Source organism: Pectinophora gossypiella, chromosome 23 (genome assembly GCF_024362695.1).
Source record: "Pectinophora gossypiella chromosome 23, ilPecGoss1.1, whole genome shotgun sequence".
NCBI classification, from domain to species: Eukaryota; Metazoa; Arthropoda; class Insecta; order Lepidoptera; family Gelechiidae; genus Pectinophora; species Pectinophora gossypiella.
The window spans coordinates 2989603-3005584 of NC_065426.1; the positions used below are offsets into that span (position 1 = coordinate 2989603).

The 15982-nt window shown below is 38.2% G+C and overlaps 2 protein-coding genes across 2 annotated transcripts; both read left to right on the forward strand.

Moving 5' to 3' along the window:
* The first annotated feature begins 2475 nt into the window (after nt 1–2475).
* On the forward strand, nt 2476–3931 carry LOC126377370 (serine protease inhibitor 77Ba-like). Its single transcript, XM_050025097.1, has one exon. The coding sequence runs from the start codon at nt 2644–2646 to the stop codon at nt 3835–3837; it is 1194 nt and encodes a 397-aa protein (XP_049881054.1). The 5' UTR covers nt 2476–2643; the 3' UTR covers nt 3838–3931.
* A 9521-nt stretch (nt 3932–13452) lies between these two features.
* LOC126377369 (serine protease inhibitor 77Ba-like) lies at nt 13453–14727 on the forward strand. The gene has a single exon (XM_050025096.1). The coding sequence runs from the start codon at nt 13505–13507 to the stop codon at nt 14696–14698; it is 1194 nt and encodes a 397-aa protein (XP_049881053.1). The 5' UTR covers nt 13453–13504; the 3' UTR covers nt 14699–14727.
* The last annotated feature ends 1255 nt before the right edge of the window (nt 14728–15982 follow it).

Genomic DNA, 15982 nt, shown 5'->3' on the forward strand with positions numbered 1-15982 from the left:
AATATATAATCTATGTACAAGTATTAAAGCATATTTATGAAACAGGACGTTCGTGTCCTGGGTCCACATAATACCAGCGTCGTGGTTCACGCCGCGACTTGTACTGAGTGAGGCCCTTTTAGCTCAGGACGTCCACCACCACTTTATGATCATGAGATGAGATGTTATTGTCTTTGTGTGTGGCGTCCTTTTATAATAAATAATTTATATTTCTTATAATATCTGTTTATCAAGTTCCTAAAAGGTGGGACACTAGATCATAAAATATACCTACATAAATAAATTTATATTTAACTAAAAAACTGACGGACAAACAGACAGACATGACGAAGCTATAAGGGTTCCGTTTTTTTCCATTTAGCTACGGAACCCTAATAAAACAAAACACATGAAGCAATAATACAACTAACCAGCTCTTCAATTTGCAAATTACATCAAAGTTACCTACCGAGAAATCACATAAAGGATAATTCCTCTATAAACATATTGATAGCTATTAATAAAATAACTAATTAATTATATTACCTACACAAGGCAAACAATATGATGATTGCACGCAATATAATACAAATAAATAACAATTTTCAATAAATATTTTATAATTTAATTTAATTGACTACACACACTAACCCTTTATTATCACTTACATAGTATAAAACAAAGTCGCTTTTTCTGTCCCTATATCTCTATGTACGCTTAAATCTTTAAAACTACGCAACGGATTTTGATGCGGTTTCTTTTAATAAATAGAGTGACTCAAGAGGAAGGTTTATATGTATAATAACATCCATTAAATAGTGGAGATATACTGTTATTTTGAGGTTTTTAATGTGATGTCGTAAATAATTTCATTTTTTCCTCAGCATTGCACCCGAGCGAAGCCGGTGCAGTCGCTGGTGTTATTATAAAACGGTTTATTGCACTTCAAAATGACTTCAATCGAAATCGTCGACTTCAAAACTAAATTCTGTATCGTGTAGTCGTTTGAATTCTAACAATGAAAAAGTACAATGTGGGAAAAATACACAATGTTCCTGTAATTACTTTATTAAGTTATGTGGTGACACAAAAAGTGGTTTTGTGAGTGTAGGCATGTTGTTTTATCTATGAATCTGAGGTCATAGATACGTTTGCGTGCAAATTAAAATAATGTCATCTCAGTAAAGAATATACTTAGTTACTCGTATTTCGTTATCTTCAATCCTGCATGAGGTCATTGATAATAACGTAACGAAACGTAACACTTTTTGTCGGATCTCCTCCAGTCTTTCTGTCTTAAAAGTGTTACTTACTGTTCTTCTTATCGTGTGGATTGTGACTTGGATTACCACTACCATCAATCCTGGTATCAGGGTTGTTATTGAGCCGCCAAAGGCCCCTGACATGACTCATGTAACTACACTAACTACTGTACTGTACTGTGTTTTAACTACTGTTAAAACCCTTCGATATAAAAATATTTATTTCTCTCTTTCATTATTTAAGAGCTGCGCTCTTGTTGGTGGGGTTTCGCCTCTTCCTTTTTGATGCGAACAGCGCACGATTGGAACCTTCTGCCGTTGTCTGTTTTTCCTACTCGTTAATCAAGGCTTCAAGGCTAGAGTGAATAGGCATTTCCTAGGTAATCGTGGTCCACCTTAGACCACATCGTCACTTACTATCAGGTGAGATTATGGTCAAACGCGAGTCTATTATTATTTAAAAGAAAATAATAATCACTACACACACAGGCGTACAGGCGTCGTGGTGGACCTCGAAAGAGATGGCGTGACAACTTGGATGCTTGCCGGAGAGACTGACCGGAGCACAGGACCGCGAAAAATGGAAAGAGAAAGAGGCCTTTGCTCAGCAGTAGGAGCTTGTAGGCTAGATTTGATTTTTTTTGGCCTTGTCATCAGTCGCTAGACTATTATCAGATTTGTTCTGTTATTTTCACTGTTTTCAACTATACAGCCAGCGCTGCATTGTCCATTAGTCCGTAAGTACATTCGCATGTTTCAGTCTTTTAATGTCCCAAGAGTATAGGAGGGAGTTGGCTAAAGGATTCGAAGAAACGAAACGACACAACGAACGAAAGGAGAGCGAAGCCGCGGCCAAAATAGTATAAAAACTGTACTTATCACCTATTGCTACGCACCATAATAATAAATAACAAAGCTGGGGAACAGAGGCAGGCAAGTGTGATGGCCACATTAATTGATGAATAATATGTTACTTTTAATACGGGAGCATACGAGGTCACCAAGCCAATATTATTTCTTTTCGAAGCTACTACATTTAAACAAATTAGACAAATAACTTACTCATTGGAAAAAACTGAATTGTAATAAGATACTCTCATCTATGCACACAATAATTAATAACGGTTATCTTCAGTTCAGATCCAATCAATATGAATTTCACAAAGAAAACCATAATTCTTCCATGTAACTTGTCGCAAAACGGCAAACGCTTTACCCATCAATTGTACTACAGAATCCGCAACGTTCCCATATAAATGCTTCACATAAACAGCCTCGAATACACCTCTTAAATCACCGCGTCTAACGATAGTCAACCAGTCACCTCCCAACCATTGTAACACGAACACGTGAGAAGGCGATTATCTGTTTTTATCCACAATAGTGAGACGCGATCGAGAAAATGTTAAAGGCTCTAATTGCCGCAACGTTTGTGAGCCTAGCGGGCACCGCGCCGACCGACTTGGATTTCTCGGGGATAAACAAGTTCGCCCTAAAGCTACTAGACAACACCTACGCATTCCAAGAGAATTTTGGAAACAAAAACATCGCCATATCACCTCTATCAGTATGGAGTGTTTTTTCCTTACTAGCTGAAGGATCAGCTGGAGATACGTTCCAGGAATTGATGACAGAACTTCGTCTGCCGACGGATTTAAGGTCGACACAGGCGATGCATATGGCCTTGAAGAATATTCTTAAGAGCAACAACCCTGATGTGACCTTGAAAGGACAGACTGCAATGTTCAGTGACTGTTCTCTTGATATACATCCGGAATTTTGCCAATCTGCCTTGTCGTACAACACAGATGTTTACATTGTCAATGCCACTGACACCACAAAGCTTGCCAAGGATATCAACTACTACATCTGCCTGGCAACAGACGGCAGAATCACAAATGCTGTGCAACCAAGTTTACTTGATGATCTAAGGATGATTCTTATTGATGCTTTGTATTTCAAAGCCAGTTGGACTTACCCTTTTGATCCCACACAGACCAAAGAGGAGTCATTCTACAACTCCCAGGGTAAAACTATAGGATCAGTGAACATGATGTACCATAAAGCACCCCATAGTCTTGGAGATTCAGTACAAATCGGAGCACAGATTTTAGAAATGACTTACGGGAAGGACGAGCGATTTTCTATGCTAATATTGTTACCGTTTGATGGAATGCCTTTGAAGAAGCTGCTGAACAATTTGGCAAACCAAAACCTGGATTGGATGTCTGAGTTTAAAATTGGAGGGAATTTGCCGCAGATCGATTGCTACATTCCACGCTTCAAAATATCGTCCCAAACGGATTTGATACCGCCTCTGCAGTACACAGGAATTCATTCGATATTCGACATTAAGTCAGCGCAATTACCAGGAGTTTCAGACAGTCCATTGTATGTGTCAAAGACAATACAGAATGTGGAGATTGAAGTGACAGAAGAGGGAACAGTGGCTGCGGCCGCGACTGTTGTCGGTTTAGAAGACAGGATCCTCGGCCAAAGATTCGAAGCGAACAAAGAATTCGTGTTCCTCATCTTAGATAGAAAAACGAACGTCATTTTGTTTGAAGGTATTTATAGTGATCCCGCCATCGTGTAGATTTAAGTTTATTCGTAAGTACGTACAAAGTGTTCATTTTATAAATAAGTTTGTAAGTTATACCTAATTAAAAATAAACTTTAATTTTATTTAACTTTTTTCTAAGTTTTTGCTGGTGCTGTTTTAATTGCATTAATTATAAATAATTTATTTTGCTATAAGTGTAGCTACCTACTTGCAATTCAACACATTCCGATTTTTTTAAAGGATTATACTTACTTATAAATATATTTGTTTCCTCTGTGTCAGCTTCTAATGTGCTTACCGTTGCGGTTATTTATTTTGAGACGTCGATGAGTACAAAAAAAAACATTTATAAGGAAAAGGTGTCAAGTTCTGTTTTTTTATAACAAAGTTCATTCATCTCCGACAATGGTTTTCAAAAAACTATAAAAACATAATTATTTTTATGGTAGATTGATATGTCCCATGGACCTTTATAATTATTTGCAATAAAACCGCCCAATATTTTTTTCTTTTATATTTCGCTATAATACAACAATTATTTAAAGGTACGATAGTTCCGTGTTGTAAAAAAGAAAGCGAAGTGTGAATCTCGCTCAATTAGGGTTCCGTATAATTATTATCTTACAAAAGAAATAAAAAGCACTGACCCTGATTCCTGCAGGCATTTTCTTATTTTATTTTAAATTATGCCTGTCTTTTTATCCACTTATCCACCGAAAACGAAAGGGATGGATGATTGACAGTTGTTAATTTTAAAGTGAATGAACGAATTCGTGGCTGATTTTGCAAACAGACGTACCTGAAATTTTCTGCTAAAATAATTTGTGTCTTATTACAACAGTATACGATGCAAATCAGATCCGCCAAAAATTTGAGATACGGCAGTTAGCTACGTCAGCGACGAATTATAACCCGGGCGAATCAAATAGGCATCTCGCTGTTTGTATCCCGTTGGTGCTATCAAGTTAATTCATCAAGTTCGTTTGGTCGTGTTATTAGTGTGCTGCATACATACAAAAAAATCACGCCTGTATTCCCTAAGAGGTGGGCAGAGCCACAAGTAATCAAAGACAACATGTTGACACTTTACTTACCTACTCGTTTGGGAAAAGCCTTGACATTGGAAAAGATAACACACAGTCAGTTGCCATACCTCTTTTTCGTACCAGGTACCAAACTATTTTCCGCGTGAAACAGAAATAAATGTTTAGGGGTTTCGAACATTCGCGTGTTGAACCCTAAAGAATATCAAGTTTTAGTATTCGCACGTAAGTTATCACTTGTCCATGGTTAAATAATTATTCTTAAAGATAAAAACTTATAATTCGTGACTCGTCCACGAAGATGTGAGTATTTTGCCGAAATTATACAATAGACACTTAAATTAAATCCTTGTTTTTTTCTTTTCATTTCTTATTAAATAACTCAGACGGATGCGTTTTTTATGAAGATGAATTTTGGATAATTCAGTTATTTATTCGTTATTTACATAGAAACCTACCATCAGCAGGACTAACAGTGAACCCCATAGGGGGTGAGGCAAACAAGCTCGCTCCAAGCTGGTTTTGGCGCGGGACGGGGAGTGTCCCTTCCTTACTATGTTCGCAAATACGTTTGTAATCACATAAAATATACTTTTGTCATGGAAAAACTATTGCTTACATATCTCCGGCTAAGTAGTTAATGCCATTTGCGGCAAATGTACCATAAGTTACGTCAAAAAAAATGTTTGAAGTTTACGCGGTTATTACGTAATTAAAACACATAATACCCGATTTTTACCGCGTTGTTACCAGGGTTATATGAGACTTCCGATATTCACCCCGATAATACAGGTTGTTAGTGACGTCGTAACGAATACTCAGGGGGATGATTCAGACCATGATTCTGAGTTTAATGATATTCTAAGTATAATGATATATTTCCCGATTTTTGTCGTCCTATGATCATGGCACTTGCAACAGTGTTGAAATATCGGGAGTCTCATATCCGTGATAATAACGCGGTATGAAACCGGTATTGTCTGTTGTTGTTTAGTGTAACAAAAACATTTTTGTACTTACTTGTCTTCTGTTAAAAGTCTACACATTTACGTATACTACACACTGCCGCATTCTGCGGTTGACAACAATAACAACATAACATATTTTTTTAACTATTATGTCACGAGATAATTTCAGGTCTCGCGGTCACGGCCATGGTCGCAAATTAAGTAATTATTCATCATCATCAATTTCAGAGGCACGCTTTTGTCGGTGCAGCATTTCCCATGCTACTTTTTAGGGAAAAATAGGGCAGTAGGTCTCACAGAATACCAGCGTCGCGGCTCACGCCGCGGCATAAGCTGAGTGAGGACCTTTTATACGGGACACCATCCACTACACATGGGTAAGCCGACATGACGTCACATTTTAATTTAGGTATAAGTTTCTGTGTTCGTTTTCCATGTTTCTATATAGAAAATATTTCGTGTGTGCGTTGACTTCTGATGTGATGTCATTACAGCGTATATATAATGTAATCCGTGTCTGTGGTGTCCTAAATAATAAATGTTTCTTTCTTTCTTTCTTGGTTTCCCTCTTGCCTTCCGCCCAAGTAATTATTATCCCAACATTTAAACATCTTCATGTAAAATGTTGCCACGACGCGATCATGTATTGTCAATCGCAATGTCAATGAGTTATCAAATCTCATGTATACCCAAGGCTTGGGACTCAAACATAGCTGGTGAGAAGTGGTATACAGGGTGTTAATGACATCGTAACGAATACTAAGGGGGATGATCCAGACCATGATTCTGAGTTAATATCAAGTGGAATTTTCCGACGCAAAATTCACGATATTTTTAAATATTTTTTAAATTTTTATATATATATACGAATAAATATTCATTAAGTATTACTAAGCGATTATTCAAAAATGCTTGCCTGTCGCGCCCAGCATGCTATGACTACAGAAACATTCCGTTATCCTATGCCTATAGATACTCGTAACAAAAAAGAACAATTATTACTCTAAGCATGTAACAAGCAAAGAATAGTCTGTAAACAAATTGTAAAACTTGATTATCAAATGGTCAAAGTACATGCAAAAAAATACGCTTGGATGTGTATAATAAAGACTGTTATTATCTCAGCATACAGGTGGAATGTTACAACAAAGGAGCGTGCTAATTGTTTGTGGTCATTGAATACACTGCTAATTTACTTACTACATGCTTATACTTAAAGCTGTTTATGTAGATGTCGTAGCCAGATCTTAGAGTTGATAATTTCATGACGTGTTCGACCATTTCATAAAATGGTCGTATTTCATGTCGTCGAAACGTCAACGTTTAATGATATTTCAATCGACGTTTGGCCATATCATTAATGTAGGCGGTGTTCATACTATGTGGTGTAATAAAAATCTCAACAAAAACATAAATGTTAAATGACAGCCAAGTTCATAACATAACAAATACTTTATTGCACAAACAGGAAAAAACAAATTACAAAACAAAAGAGAAATAGAATGAGTACAATAGGCGGCCTTATTGCTAAGTAGCAATCTCTTCCAGGCAACCTTTAAGTGCAATATTATATACCGATGCCTTGATTGTTGACTTCAACGACAAAAGAAGTGAGTACTAAATAGGTGCCAAGTTCAATGGTCAGTCCTGAAATTTATTTATAACAATATAAAATATAATTTATTCTTATAACTTAAGATAATAATATATTGTAGCCTAAATTCTAACTTGGCTAGTTTTCAAAGCGAAGGCTATATTCTATTACATTCGTTTATTCATTTTGGGGAACGTAGCCTCGAAACTCCATCATTGCTTCAATGTGACCTATTTAGACCCCCTTGACTTTGCAAATTTTTACGCCGAAGGAGTGACGGGCCTTCCGTAGTCTGTCACATAGAGTGGTAATTAAAAAAAGTCATAACAGAGTAGTTTCCAACTAGTCATATCAGTTACTTTTTACTAAACGTCAAAACACGAAACTACTATGGAATTTGTGTGAAAAAGGAACCTGTTACGTCATAGAAAAACCTGACAAATTGCCGCAATTATTATTACATTTTTCTTTTTTAAAATTCATAAATAAGTTAAATACAAAAAAGAAAACGTGTTTTGTATTTTTTTTAGATCTGTCCTGTTATTTAGTACTTTTTTAATCAGAATTTTATAATTTATCTTTGACCTAGGATACTGGCCAATTATGTAAGTACAGTCATGGGCAATATAATATACCCACTTTAGGACTGTCGCACTAACATATTTGACATTTAGTGAGACTTACAGTTCAACTTGTCAAAAAAGTTAATGTGACATGGTACCAAAGTGTACATACTAATGCTCGTGACCGTACCTATACTACAGGTTTCTTATTATAAAAATATGCCTCGGGAGCATAGCCGATGGGACCAAGATATGCACAAAACGATCATATTACAGGAGGCAACGATCGCATTTTATTACTTTCCACATCGTTCATTGCTTCTTTGGTATCGCGAAAACACTCCCTAGTGAGCTCCTTGTGTTAGGTACTACGCAAAGGAGGCGGGTAAATCTATGTAGCGGTCCAGGCAGAAAATACGTCTTGTGTGGACTCGCGTGTGTGTGTGTGTGTCTAATTTGTGCTGAGGGCATATCTTCCCTGTTTCCATCATCTGTGACGTTATACTAATTAGGTTGCCATCAAACAAGTTCCGCTGACGTATTTCTCAATTTGGAATTACCGCTATCATTAAGGTTACCCACGTGTGTAGAAAATGTATGTGATACGTAAACGTATGCCTCGTTTTGTTTTCCTTCCTACGACGTTATACTCTCAGAGAACGCCCTGAGCCAATGTTCATGCCCTGAATACCCTCAGGCTTGTGTTTTAACTGGGTGAGAACCTCAACCTTCCTCAGTTGGTTTCAGCCCAAATGTAAATACACATCCGTATCTAGGAGAAGTATCTAAGAGACCCCCCCACACTAGCGTCTTTCGAGCGTCGTCGTCATGCCAGCGACTGCGCGACGTCTACGCCGCCGCGGCGACGCGACGCCCGCGCTGGCCGGCTGCCGAACACCGAGCTTGCGCGGCGCTGGCGCGTTAAGTTAAAATACATGCAAAAACAGACATATCTTTGGCTTGCATTGATTTAGAAGCTTGGTTTTTATACAGCTTCATAAGACCGCATACCTATATAAGTATTACATGTTAATTTCAACTTGATACCTCCGCGCGTTTCCGAGAAAAAGGTCTTGACAGACAGACGGACGGACAAAAAAGTGATCCTATATGGGTTCCGTTTTTCCTTTTGGTTCGGAACCTTTAAAATAAATGACTAGTCAAAAGTCCGGTTTTTTACAGCAGCGACTATACTGCCTGTCTGACCGTCCAATCCGCGAAGGGAAAACCAGCCCAATACCTACACAGGTTAGGTAACATAACCGAAACGCATTTCTCGTAAGTGTGGGTTTCCTCACGACGTTTTTCTTCACCGCTGAGCACGTGGTAATCATTTATAAACGATCCAAACATGAATTCGAAAACAAATTCGAAAATCATTGCTTTAGCCCTGGGCTGGGCTTACTACTGCTGATTGTAAATGATATTTGTCCATAGGCTATATGGGCATTAATATCTCCAGTGTCTATCTAGTCAAACAGTTACTTTTTTCTAAACGTCAAAATGCGAAATTACTATGGAATTCGTATGAAAAAGCACACTGTGACGTGATAGAAAAACGTAATAAAATGACAAAATAATTACTATTTTCTTGACTTTTTTATTCATAAATAAGTTAATACCTAAAGGTTGCCTGGAAGAGATTGCCACCTTAGCAATAAGGCCGTCTGTTGTACCACCTATGTACTTAATTATAATACCTAATGTATTTTTAATATGATTAAAGTGCAATAGTGTTTGTTGTTGTTGTTGTTAAATCGAAAAAAGAAAATAGTTTTCATTAGTTCCTTTATTTAGCAATCAGAATTCCATAATTTATCTTGAAGCTAGTACACGACCCAATTGTATTATGACGTCACCACACAGACACCGAAACAAAGCCCAACTCAAAAGAAACAAAGAAAAACACAAATAAGATCAATTTGAGGTCATAGTGCCCCATTGGGAAGTGGCAGCAAAAAAATTCGTACACACATTGTGTCCGGACCTTGAATGCTAACCGTGTGAAGGAATTCCCAAACACAATACTCGTCGCTATATTCGGGTTAGTGATGTACTTAATACTTAATACCAATATGTGTTCCTTTAGAATAACTTGTAATATGTACCATTGGTTTTTAAAAGATGAGCTGCTATTGCAGTTTCTTGTCATTTCTTCTCCTCAGCCATAACACCTTGCGAAATGACGTAAATTCAAAAATGTTACATTGACCTTCAACAAGTTTATCCATGATAATTACGTTGAATAAATGATTCTGATTTCTGATTTACTAATGTTATCTGCGTTTTATTGTATTCTATAGTGGACTGGGACTGGCATTTGAGACATAGTAGCCCAGTTGGTAGAGCTGTAGTTGGTACTAGCTGACATAATTCTAATCTAATCTAGCCTACAAGATCCCACTGCTGGGCAAAGGCCTCCCCTTCCTCTTCCATTTTTCGCGGTCCTGTGCGTACTCCGGCCAGTCCCTCCGATAAGCGTCCAAGTCGTCACGCCATCTCTTTCGAGGTCTACCACGACGCCTGTACCCGTCACGAGGCACCCAATGCGCGACGATCTGTGCCCACCGCTCAGGGTGCATGCGACAAACATGTCTGGCCCAATCGTCCATCATCAGCAATTCCTGTTTTTGAACGCAGTGTTGTGTTTCGGACTCGATCAATTCATTTGACACCTAACACACTACGTTCAATCGCTCTTTGGCAGACCTTGACATAATTACTGAGCTGACATAATTACTAAAACTAAAAGTTTCTTACTAGGTACATACATACATTAACTTACGTCTATTTCCCACAGGAGTAAACAGAGACTATGGAATTCCATTTGCTTCGATCCTGACACCTTTCTCTTGCTTCCTCCACGTTCATCAATCGTTTCATACACGCACGCCGGTTCAGAGTAGATCCGATCGTACTGAAACTTTTCTAAGGACATTTCCAATTTGGTCAATGTATGTCCTTCTAGGTCTTCCTCTGCCAGCCCTACCACCATCCTTCGCTTTATATTGTGCTTTCGTAACTCTATTATACTTATTTATTTATTTATTATTATACGTTCTTACTTACAGCTATTATACACCACTATCCAAAACAGATCCAAGAAAGCGTTAACACGATAAATTGTCTTTAAATTGTTTTTAAACATGGTGTACTTATTTACACTTTTTAGCATGTTAAAATACCATGTTTTAAGCAAATAAATGATTATGATTATGAATGCAGTGTTTCAGTAACAACCCAAAAAGACCGAAACCTGTGATAGGATTAGCTGCAAAGTGATTTTGACCATGTCCCCATCGGCAATCGAACCGGGACCTCCACATCGTGAGCACAACGCTCTAAGCACTAGACCATGGAGGCTATTCAACATTGCATATGCGATTATAATAGGTACCTAGTAATAATATTTCCTAGTAACGTGTTTAGACTCATAGGGTCATAGACGGATGACCACTACTAGGCAAAGTTCTAGACAAATCACGATTCCTATTAACGTTACAGGAAAACTATGCATTAATTAGGAAATATATTTATAATCGGGAAATACGGCCTCCGTGGTCCAGTGGTTGAGCGTTGGGCTCACGATCCGGAGGTCCCGGGTTCGGATTCCGGTGGGGACACAAAAATTACTTTGTGCTCCCTAGTTTGGTTAGGACTTTACAGGCTGATAACCTGATTGTCCAAAAGTAAGATGATCCGTGCTTCGGAAGGCATGTTAAGCCGTTACCACTAAATGATGTAAGTAAGTAGTCGTTACATGAACCATGTCAGGGGCCTTTGGGGGATCAATAAAAACCCTGACACCAGGGTTGATGAAGTTGGTAATTCACCTCACAACGAGAATTTCGTGAAATGATCGAGGATCAGAAAGAAAGGCCAGTGTACTCTGCTACAACCTGAACCAATAATTTTCGTATTCTAATTAGATCCGTGCCCGGCGGTACCCATACCTAGCACAGCCGCTGGTGGGGAGCGAAGATACTATACGTATATATACATAAACAGCCTACATACGTCCCACTGCTGGGCACAGGCCTCCCCTCAATCAACCGGAGGGGGTATGGAGCATACTCCACCACGCTGCTCCACTGCGGGTTGGTGGAGGTGTTTTTACAGCTAATAGCCGGGACGAACGGCTGAACGTGCCCTCCGAAGTACGGAATCATCTTACTTTTTCGGATAATCAGGCGATTCAAGCCTGAAAAGTCCTTACCAAACAAAGGACAGTCTCACAAAGTGATTTCGACGATGTCCCGAGAATCGAACCCGGACCTTCAGATCGTGAGCCTAACACTCTAACCACTAGACCACAGGTGCTGTTAGTATATATACGTATATACGTACGTAGTAATATTCCTTATTCGGGGCGCGTTCACCTCTATACTCCTTCAACGACGACTTTGGTCACCAAAAGACACGCAATGGCGTAATCCAGCCGACTCATAAAGGATAAAACTGAACAAAGAGAAAGCAGTCAGTCTACTTATTTCAACTGTATAAAATAAAGCCAATAAGGAAACACTTTATGTATTCGGAACGTACAAAGATTTCCAAAGAAGAAAGTTAGCACACGTTTTCGAGTTGGTTTAAAGTATTTTTATACTTACTTATTTTATCACTTAATTTTATACACAAGACTATCTGTCATGTCCAAAAAAAAAATGTCCGAATGTACTAATTCGGTTATCAAATTGGGTAAGTTCCCAGGTAAAATATAAATTATTAAATTCTGATTCCTAAATAAAGACATTCATTTTAACTTATTTATGAATTTGAATATAGAAAAATGTTATAATAGGTGCGACATTTAGTCACCTTTTTCTATGAAATCACTGGTCACTTTTTCATACAAATACCATAGTAATTTCGTGTTTTAACGTTTAAAAAAGTAACTGATTTGGCTAGTTGGAAACTACCTTATTACCTCTAAAACACTGAAAAATAACAAACAACATAAACAGAAATAGCAACATTTAGCCAGGATGGCATTAGGCTCGCCCCTATTCCATTGGACTTAAACATAACTGGCAAGTGAATGTATTGTATATACGAAACACATCTGCCTACCCTTTTGGGGATACAGGCGTAACGCTATGTTATGTCATAAACAGCTTACTTACGTGCAACTGCTGGGCGGCTTCGTTCACATTCGTCAACATTCGCTTCTAATGTATCATTTACTCTCTTTTGTCCTACCTACTTACTATACCTACCTACTATAATGTATCCAAAACAATCAACCAATTGTCATACCATAGTTTGGGAATCACTACCTAACTGTACAATAATAAATAAATGAAATGTCCTCACGTCCAACCGGTTACATATTCCACTACGTAAATAAGCATTGGGAAACGACGCGGAAACTTCCTTATAACAGACATAATAGGTCTGAAAATCGTTTGGAATTAGTCCAAAGAGTAACAATTACAAAGCTGTTGAACTGGTCTTGCTTCTTGATCATCTTGCCTCGCACGTATAATGACATAGTTAGTCAGCACCCGACCACGGTCGAGGACACACGTCGCAATGTTACACATAATCACCTTCCTACTTGCCGCATCATCGTGTTTATGCGATGTCGAGTTCAGTGCGCGATCGAGAAATTTCAGCATCGAACTCTTATACTTCACACAAGCCGAAGCTGACGGCCACGTCGTCATATCGCCCTTCGGAATCTGGACTCTCATGACAGGAGTGGCCCTTGGCGCGACAGGGGAGAGTTATAAACAAGTAAGAAGAGCGTTCATACTGCCCAAAAATCCTGCAAGTGTCGTCAAGGGCTACAGAGATCTGACCAAGGCTGTGTTAGACCCAACTACAAACGGAGTTACGTTGACAAGCAAGAATTACGTGTTCCTCGATGACGATTTTGCTGTGTATCCTGAGTTTAGGAGAAGCGTGCAGAATGACTTCGATGCGTCTGTTAAAGTAATTGATTTTAACGACCCAAATTCGGCAGCAAGAATCGCTAACAACTACATACAGAACTCCGGAGGCGGGAGAGTGTCTAATGTATTGAGATCTGAAGATTTCGCCGAATCAAGAATGATTTTGACCAACGTGATATCCTTTAAAGGACTGTGGACACTGCCGTTCAATAAAACTGAGACGACAAGGAAACCTTTCTTTGACGAGAATAAACAGATCGTAGGTGAAGTTAACATGATGTATAACAGGGGCCCGTACCGTTTCTCAAGTATCAAAGACTTGCAAGCTTTTGTCCTGGAGCTGCCGTACGGGAACGACAATAAGTACTCAATGATCATAATCCTACCACACAATAAAGTAAAACTAGTGGACATGTACCAGAATTTCGCTAAAGTGAGCTTAGTAGACATTGTGCAAAGACTAAAAGACGATGAGGAAAAATTTGGTGTAACCGACGTGGACGTACAGATACCAAGATTCAAGATTAGCACGAATGTCGTTTTGAATAAGCCCTTGAATTCGATGGGAGTTTATGACATCTTCGAACCAGATTTAGCCAAGTTTGAAAGGGTGAGCCAGGAGCAGATCTTCGTGTCAGCTATTGTGCATAAGGCTGATATAGAAGTGACTGAATCTGGGACTGTGGCTTCGGCGGCAACCTCCGCCATCTTTGCTGACAGGATGTCAACCCCTCGCTTCGACGCTAACAAGCCGTTTGTTTACTTCATCATGGAAATGACAACCAACACTGTGATCTTCGGAGGCATTTATTCTAAACCTACCGTGTATTAATTAAAACTATTTATACCTATTTTTTACAATGCAGTTTCACTTTTTATTGACATCAACAAGCAGTTTCGATGTAAAAACTAATACGTTTACAAACGGATGCAAGTTACCTGTGATTCGTAACAGTATTAATATTCAGTTCATCGTTGTCGTGTACGTAACTTCACGCCATCTTTCCAGCAAGCATTAGACTGCTAATTTCCCGACATTCCACATTCCCACTTTCCATTCTTGACTATATCTTGTGACATACTTAACAATCTTCCAAGCTTATCATTCCGGACATTTTATAATAGGAGTCAATTAAAATCACATTACGTAAGTAGTAAGTAAATTAAGTACTTGTATTAAATAAATTTTCCGTCGCAAAATTCAAGATTTTTTTTTAGATTTTAAATTATTTTCAATTATAAACTTTTACGATGAAAAAACCCTCAGAATAATGAGCTGAATCATCCCCCTCAGTATTCGTTACGATGTCACTTACACCCCTTACAAGTACTTACAGGTAGCCATACGGGTACATTTGAGTGTTAGTGACACCCTAACGAATACTGAGGAAGATGATTCAAACCATACGAGTAATTCTGAGTTGATAACAATTGTAATTTCCTCTCGGAAAATTCACGATTGTTTTTGTGTTTTTTTTCTGAATCACCCATTAAAGTTTTCGTTACGATGTCACTAACACCCTGTACGCACCCACAGTACTTACCTATTATGGAGACTAACAACATAACATGAAGTAATTAATGTTCGATTATCCGAATGTAAGATGATCCGTGCTTCGGAAGGCGCGTTAAGCCGTTGGTCCCGCTGGCTCTTACTACTACATCATAATGTAAGTTTGTAGTCGTTACATGTGTCATGTCGACCTCATAATTTACACCGTAAAAGAAGATTAAATTGTAATTAAAATATTATCGATACAAACGCCTGTCATTTTAAGAAGCGCAAACTTTTAGCAGAAAATGCTAATACCAAACTTGCTATTAAAGTTTTTTAAGTAACTTAAGAATTGAAAATGTGTGGTTTGTTATATTATCTTGTTTATAAAATATAAACGCACGACAGTGTGACAACTATGTTCCCGCAGTAAACGGGTAACGCATTAGCAGTGAATTAAATATTATACGAACCATTTCGAGTCAAGTCATTCTTATCGTCAAACCATATTTAAGCAAATGATGAAATGTTTTATTTTTTGACGCTGTTTATTGTAGATTTGACTTCATAGAAGGAATGAGAGGAAAGGGAAGACCAAGAAGAGCTTACATGGAATAGATT

Bases quoted from the DNA above. Each gene is read 5' to 3' on its own strand.
- LOC126377369 (XM_050025096.1), top strand. From the start codon at position 13,505: ATGTTACACATAATCACCTTCCTACTTGCCGCATCATCGTGTTTATGC.
- LOC126377370 (XM_050025097.1), top strand. From the start codon at position 2,644: ATGTTAAAGGCTCTAATTGCCGCAACGTTTGTGAGCCTAGCGGGCACC.